Source organism: Daktulosphaira vitifoliae, unplaced genomic scaffold (genome assembly GCF_025091365.1).
Source record: "Daktulosphaira vitifoliae isolate Bord-2020 unplaced genomic scaffold, ASM2509136v1 Scaffold_3, whole genome shotgun sequence".
NCBI lineage: Eukaryota > Metazoa > Arthropoda > Insecta > Hemiptera > Phylloxeridae > Daktulosphaira > Daktulosphaira vitifoliae.
In genome coordinates, this window is record NW_026099574.1 from 37,958,633 (window position 1) to 37,967,381 (window position 8,749).

Sequence of the window (8,749 nt, forward strand, 5' to 3'; positions counted from 1 at the left end):
AAAAGTATATTTTTGCTTCTGATGAAAGTTCCTTGTAGTCCAGTGTATTTTTTTAAAGTAACAAACAGTTTTTATTGAAAATTATTGTATCAAGCCCTTTAAATTTTTATACACGTAAAAGTAAAGCAAAATATAACTTCTTTATTATTTTTATAATTTCTCCGTTTAAATTACAATATTAAATTATTGAATATCAATTTCATACCAAATTTAATAATTATGATTAGTATTTATTCATATATTATATTTTAAAATCAAAGAACTACTAATCAGGATATAATCAAAGAAATAAGAGTTGATGTTGCTTTTGGAATAATCCACCAATTTTTCTAAATGAAACATTATCTACAGATTTTCATCGAAGCGTTTCTTATGATAGTGATTTTAATTACAGTCAGATATCATCTATACTTGTCTCATCTATGCCTCGTCTACACTGTACCCCGACCCCACTGTGTTACAATTTTTTTTTAACTTATAGTACATAACATAAGCTTTAATTTAACATATGTTGGAAGGAAGCAGTATTTCTGGAACATTTTTAAAATCATAGTTTAAAACGTTTTACTTATGTTGAAAAATTGCTACTTTGAATGTATTCTCCGAACAGATTAAGGGTCAGGTTTTAAATAAAATTAATTTTAAATAAAAGGGACATGCTTAAGGTTTCTATATAAAAAAAATTAGTTTGATTCATTTTGAAAAAGTAATGGCAGTTTTGACATTCAAAAATGATAAAATTTAACAATATTAAAAATTGTAATTTTTTCGAGATTTCTCAAATTCACGGGGAACGAAGGTATATTTTTCAACTTTTAATAGAAATGCTTTCAACTACATACGATTTGTAATCTTCTGAAGTATTTTTGAAAGAAATCGGTCTAGTGAGAGCTGAGTAAAAGTGTGACCGACATAAAAAAAAAACACATCGTAGTAAAATTTATACCTTCTCAGCTTTGCATCGAAGCTAAAATATTAAAATTAAAGTTTCAAAAAATGAATTGAAATAATACATTATTAGGAAATATTAAATACAAATTATACTCATACTTATGATAATTTTGTAACATGATTTTTTATTTATTATAAGAGAATACAACAAAAACTAAAAATTTATATTTTATTTAATACATTCACTTTACACTGAATTAAAAACTGATGAAAACAAATTTTTCAAAAATTAAATTATTTTTTATCTTAATTATTTTACATTTTCATAAATCCAGTTTAAAATTGTCGAAATCACATTAACATATTCTATAAAAAAAATAAATAAATAATAATAAATTAGGTTAAAAGTGATCAAAAAATTTTTTTAAGACAAATAACAGTTTTACAGTAATGGACATAAAGCATTTGTGATAAATTTATGTAAACTATATAAGAACACATTTTAATTTTAGGAATCTTGAACGTGAAAAACATTTGGTTTGCGAATTTCATTTGTAATAATAAATAACTAGTGTCTACCATTTGAGTTTTAAATGAAAATAAATATTTTGAATTTTTTCTTAATATAGTAATTAATTTTTATGCTTAAAAAACCATTGTCACAAAGAAAAATATAATATATTATTTTATAGAGAACTTTTTTGATTATTTAAGTTTTTTTATAAATTTAAAAAAAAGTTGTTCAAAAAGTTGATTTTTACAGACTTAAATTTAACTTGTTTATGTTTATGAAAACTTTCCCACGATGTGTGGTTTGGAAAACTTTCCTAACCGTGAAAATTATCACGCATCTCACTATTGGACTGTTTTAAAATTATATTATTTTTAAAAATATATTAAAAAAATGTACTTCTTATACATTTAATTTGAATCAATATGCATCTTAATTTTGAACAAAAATTTTAGGCGTAGAAGAGGCTAAGATATAAGTCATAATATTGAACAAGTATTCGATTATTGTAACTAACCGCCGTTTTGACTAGTTGTGAAAGAAATATTAATCGCTAAAACGTGAAATAATGTAATAGCTTAACAATTTATAGTCTATAAATATTTTACAAATCCATAGATAATAAAAAAATGAATAGGGTCTTTGACTTGTTATAGATAGTTCACTGTAATAAGAAATACGCTGCGCAGTGTTTTACTGTCAGTAGAATTTATAGATTAGAGAATTCAAATGGATAAAAACCTAGTTTATTGGGACTATAATGAATATTACTAAACGCGGTATTTAAACGTAGTAATCCGGGTTTCTGTCAAAATTAAAATTAGAGCAACATTTAGTTGAATAATGACAATAAACAATGTGCGATTTAATTAAGCGTTAACCTTTAAAATAAATTATTTCAATCTTCCTTATATATTTTAGTATAAATTAAAAAAAAAATTTTTTTATAATATTTCGGTCCAAGAGCTGTTATTATTAGAAGTTTAAGAGAATTACGACAAAGTTATAGGGCGCAGACAAAGTGCAAGGCACACATATTTTGCGTACCACGAGAAAGGCATAACTGAGTTCAAGGTGCAGACGTGGTACAACATATAAGTACTTGAGTCAGGTTATGGAAAGAATTAAGGTAGGCGTCAAAAATGATCAAACTAAATCTTAACATAAGATTGCAAGTCGGACAGCGATAATTAAGTAATGAGAGTGATGTTTTGGCAATAAATCTTGACGCGCCAATTGTAGGGGGTTAATAACAATCTCATCTCACCACACTTAAAGACAATGACGGGCGGTCGCAACATTAAATAATATAGTTCAGCCATCCTGACAGTAGATCGACCTCGAAAAACAACAGTAAATTAATAGTATCACATAATAATGTTCACTTAATAGATATATAGTTACGAAGTATTTATTAAACGAGTAACACGTATGTTCCGCTTTACAGTGTCGAATTTGCGCGTATTGTTTAATAATCACTCAATAACGAAAAATGTTTTCGCTAACTACAGTAAAGTGCATCAACATTTATTTTGGTCAAATTGCCTGCGACGGCAAAAACGTGCGGCGTTTTTGTCAACAATGGACATGTATGATAAGATAATTATTAGTGATAAACTAGGCTGTAGCTCAGATGCTTCACGTAGTTCATTAACAAAATAAGTAAAAGAAATAGAAAAAAATTCATGAAAACTTGCACCAAAAATGTATAAACTACCTACAATAACTGCCAGTGGTGTTAAGAATATCAACAATTTAATTTCTAAAATAACTCGCAAAGAACCCATTGGTCATGAGCAACTGTTAAAAACTTTTGCTAACGGCGATAATAAAATTATGACTGGTGATGAACACAAGTTGAGACGATTTTAAAAGTACTTGAAAAAAATAAAATTCAGTATCACAGATATCAATTAAAAATAAAAAAAAAATTTTCGTATTGTAACCAGCGGATTACACCTGACATTGAAGTATCTGAAATTAAAAGAGCCTTAGCAGATAATGGTCATTATGCAAGTGATGTCACTAACATCCAAATTAGGAAAAAAATAAATCTAGTGACAAAAATAGTGAAAAAAACAATAATAAAATTACCTTTATTTTTTGTAGACTTGATCCTCGAGATAACAATAAAGATATATACGACTTAAATAGTTTATGTAATCATAAAATAAAAGTAACTCCTCCGAAGAGGAAAAAGGTGTGCCACAGTGTAAAAACTGCCAATCCTTTGGACATACAAGCAACAAATGTCAAAGTCATTAATAACATACTCATTGGGGATCAAGAATTATCACCCCTAAAAGACATGCACTATTAAAATCAGCTAATTACAACAAAGCTGGGTTTGTTTCTACTAGAAAACAAACATTCAACTATAGACCAAATTCATTGTGTAACAAACGTAATAAGAGTAACGCGTTTGAAGAAAAAAATTATTGTTGCGGAGTATTCCTTGACATAACCCAGGCTTTTGATAAATTCTGGCATAAAGGCTTGCTTAAATTTGCGTGAACAATTACCAAACTCATGGTGTACAGTACTCGAGTCCTATTTGACTGAAAGACAGTTTCGCGTCATACATGACAGAGCTTTAACTAATTGGAAAAATATAGCAGCCGGAGTTCCACAAGGTAGTGTATTGGGCCTTATATTGTATCTACTTCACACGGCCGACATTCTGACCAACATAAATTCAACAACCGCTATGTTTGCAGATGATACTGCAAAATTAAGAATAACAAAAATCAACAGGTAGCTACTGATCAGATTCAAATAAACTTAATCAACATTTCTACGTGGTTGAAACGTTGGAAGATGTGGATTAACAATGAAAAGTCAGTGCACGTAAATTTCACGTTAAGTGAAACATGTGACATTCCAATATTTCTAAAGCAACAAATAATCCCACAGAGAGATTCAGCTAAATCCTGGGAATGCACCTTGACAGATCGATATAAATGATGTAATTGATCGAGATATGATGTTACCAACCGTAGCAGATGAAGTCACTCGGTTTGCACGTAAGCATATAATGAGTTTGGAAAACCATAAAATTAAGCGGCAATTCAACTATTGGACAATTCCAATGACCTAAGACGTTTAAAACGCGTCAAGCCATATGACTTTATAAATATTTATTTTACAATTTTAATATTATTCATTTTTATTATTTATTATTTATCATTTTCATTTATAAATTTTTGAGATTTTAATTTGTTAGTAAATGGCATATGAATTCTTAGTATAACTTTATTTGTTTATTAAATATAAACATTTAAAGTTTCAAATTTTTAAGTTAATATACATGTATAATACATAAGGGTTTACAAATACAGGTAGCTAATTGTTTTTTTATGATGTTGCTATCACAATCACTGACTGTGAGTGTTTATTGTAAATTATTACTATCAATAGATATACTTTCTGTATTACCAATTAGTGTATTTATAAACTCACAACAATGTGCCTTACTACCATAGATAAGAACAATGCTGTGTACCTGCTAATATCGATCTCATAAAAAAACCAATTAGCTACCCGTATTTGTAAACCCTTATGTATAATACATGTATATTAACTCAAAAATTTGAAACTTTAAATGTTTATATCTAATAAACAAATAATGTTTTTGTAAAAATTCAAATGCCATTTACTATTAAATTAAAAACTCAAACATTTTATTAAATTAAAATCATGTGTTTCTATTTAAAAAAACAAAGTTGACGCTCTAACCAGGCATAAGGGATGAACTTAAAAAGTACATTATAGTTAATAATTCAAGAATAATTTGTAACTAAAGATAATCAAAAAAAAAAAAATGTGTTAAATTATTGTTATTCTGTAAGTAATTGAGTGGGTTATGATAATAAAATCACCTTGAACATGATCACTAAATTCACCAAAAAAATAGCTTAACCTGATTTTTTAGTTTAGTTACAATCAATGGAACCGAGTTTTAGTCATTAAATCCCCCCCCTCCATGTAAAAAATAGTTCCGGAGTCCCTGTTTGTGTACAGTTGCATATTTAAGGGAGAGCGTTAGGAGCAATCATCCCCTTAAATATGCGCTATCAATATTATTTTTTAAATGTAATATTTATAAAATATGGGTAAAAAGAACCTTATTTGTTTATGAATTTGACTTTTAGCAAAAAAATTTTTTGTTTCCAAAAGTAAAAAAATTAAGTCGCTCAGCTAAAATGAATTTTAAATATGCCCCGGTTACGTTTATTAAATTATTATAATAACAATCGTGTTTAAATTGTAATTTTTTGAGTGGGTGTATATTAATAGTCCGGATAGATTTATAAAATTACTATTAATTTAGACAACGTATCTCTTACCATCTTCTGCAAGTCCTTTATCTGGTTGTGATTTTGCGAAATTTTGGACAAACCAATCACAAATTTCAGGAGTAATACCCTTGGCAACATTAGGTAAGTGTTTTTTTATGTATACACACAATATTTTGGCATTCATGAAGCCTCCTGGAAAATAGTTTTCATTTACTGATTGTTTATGTTCATGATTGACGTCACCTTCACTGACTTCTCTGTTGTTGTATTCTACAATATTTGTTGGAACTAAAAATTATTTTAAGCTTTAAATTTCAATTTTGAATAATTATTATTAGATAACACTTTTAATTTTAATACAAAATGATTGAATTTGGGTGAGATACTCAATTTCTCAGAAACTATTGAAAATTTTAAATTTTCGTAAAGAGAAAATTATTTGGTTTAAAACTTACAATAATATACAGTAAAATAAATTTTTTCATCTCATTAACGATAAAAAAAACTTAACTTTAATTTTTGTAAATAGGCACACCCACTTTTAACTTTATAATGTGATAAAAAAAAAGTAATTACTAACAAATATTGTCTTATAATTATTTTTTTATTCGATCAATTGTTCATCTGTTGCTGTAACAGATGAACAATTGACATGTTACAAGAGTCATTTTACAAGTACCACAAATTGAAAAAGAATATCACTCATCACGGAGGAAGTAATTTTTATTAATATATATTTTAATAATTCTCGCAGTCTTATTGTGATTTAAAAAGACTCTGATTTGGCCTGACAACAAATGTTTTTTATTCCATAGGCTCCAAAAACAATACATATATTTTACTTATGATTTTTTACTCTTAAAACTAACTTATCAAATTTGTTTTTGTTTAATACAAAATATTATTGATACATCACTATTATCGTTTTCATTTTAAATATTTGTAATAATACTTTTAAATAATAACTCAAAATACTCAAATAGAAAGTATAAAAACAAACCGTAGACTAAATTTGTTGTNTAATAACTCAAAATACTCAAATAGAAAGTATAAAAACAAACCGTAGACTAAATTTGTTGTCAATATTACAAATAATCAATGGAGTTTAAATGTTTGTATCATATTCTTGACTTTTGTAAGTTTTATTTCGTCCATCGAGCATCAAATGTGATTATAGGTAGATTTTCAGAAGATACTTAAGTATCACTTAAATACCATAATATAATACTATAATATAATTATAGATATAGGTGTTTGTGTATGTGTGTCAGAGCGTAGAAATAGATTAAAAATGAACTTAATTGAAATGTATAGCTGAAATCACTAAAATTGATTTAAATCCAAAGACAATATTCCAGGGAATTAATTTCAATTGATTTTAGATAATTTTTTTTAAATATTTAATCTGTAAAACGATTTTTTTGTAAATTTATTATTGATACTATTTCACTTTGAGCTATCGTGTATATAAAAAATCGGATGTAGTTGGCCTTATCTCAAAATTTTTTTTTCAAACTAATATCAGACCAGATATTTTTCCAAAAACCTACTTACAAATTCCATATAATTCTAATATGTTGCCTTGGATTTAGATTTACCAATTCATTTAAAACTGTGTATTTACTCTATTATGGATACGCTCTTTAATATGAACTATAAATTGTATAAATACACAGGTAATTTTTTTATCATAACCCAATCAATTGAAAAAAACAAAGTATATTATAATTAATTCTTTTCAAATTATTATTGATTTTGATTTTTAATATGTTAAAAGTAATCATATTTAACCTACTTTTATTTGTCCATTAAAGTGAAAGTTTTAATAAAAAAAAAAAATTATTACCATAACTTTTAGCTCAACTTGCAAGATGAAATTGTAATCATTAAATAGAAAAAAATGGTATTGTTAAGATTAATATGCAGTCGGGAAATTTTATAACTACTATTTACAGTAAATTTTGATTTCATCTATTGTTAAATTCAGGTGAAACTAAAAATCATTTTTTTTAGCTTCGATGCNTTTTCAAATTATTACTGATTTGATTTTTAATATGTTAAAAATAATCAGTCCAAATTTTCATTTTTAACCTATTTTTTTGGTACTTTAAAGTTGATGAAAAATTTTTGATAAAGATTTATGAAATTTTATAGTAAAAAAAATTGAATATATTACCATATCTTTTAGCTCAATTACAAGTTTAAAATTGACATCTAGGCCAGTCAACAAAGGAAAAATTGCGGAAAAAATTCCCAACTAAATTTTGTTTTTTTAAAATTTAAATTAAAATATTTATAATAACATACTAATAGTCCTCATCGATTGGAATTGAGCTTTTTTTTTTACAGCCTCACAAAAGTTAAAAAATATGAGCTTTTTAATTTTCTCAAATATTATTTAACTTACAAAAACTAGTATCGTACAAAAGTTGTTTAAAAGACAATTATAAATAAAAACCCAGCACAGGGGGGTCGCGGCACAGTGGTGACGTGGCATAGATGGATCAAGTATAATGATATCTGACAGTGATTAAAATCACTATCAAAAAAAAACGCTTCGATGCAAATCTTTAGATAGTGTTTAATTTTAAAAAATTGGTGGATTATTCCAAAAGCTACATGATCTGCTAGTTCATTATTAATATCCTTATTAAGATAAAGTATGTCGAATGAAAAAGGGATTATTAAAAAATATTATTTCCTATAAAAAAATAATGTTGATCCATACACTTTTAAATATGTCATAGCATTATAAAGTTAAAAATTTAAAAAATAAAATCGAGAATTTTCACATAAAAATAGCATTTGGTAGCCATTTTCACCGTGAAGATAGAATAAAGTCCGAAATTTTTTTTTTACATAATAAAGTAGATTACATTAGCTTTAATTTAAGATATATATAAAAGTGTCAGACTTTCCGGAACAGTTTCAAAATTTAAGTTGAAAAAGTAAATTTTTTGTGAAAAAGTTGTCATTTTAAATCCCCCCCTGTGGGCAGGTAAAGGGTCAGATATAAAAAAAATATATACCAAATGATAGGTAAAGACAT

At 26.3% G+C, this 8,749-nt stretch overlaps 2 protein-coding genes across 2 annotated transcripts in view; both read right to left on the bottom strand.

The window, feature by feature from the left end:
• The window catches only part of LOC126901549 (craniofacial development protein 2-like), a 265,790-nt gene that overhangs the window by 25,841 nt on the left and 231,200 nt on the right, over positions 1-8,749 (bottom strand). The window lies entirely within an intron of this gene.
• LOC126901565 (uncharacterized) overlaps positions 1,057-8,749 on the bottom strand; it is a 13,840-nt gene continuing 6,147 nt past the window's right edge. The window contains exons 2-3 of the mRNA XM_050678114.1: positions 5,749-5,988; positions 1,057-1,257 (exon numbers count right to left, since the gene is read on the bottom strand). Coding sequence (XP_050534071.1) covers positions 1,202-1,257; positions 5,749-5,988 — 296 coding nt within the window. The 3' untranslated portion in view covers positions 1,057-1,201. The remainder of the gene's footprint in view (positions 1,258-5,748; positions 5,989-8,749) is intronic.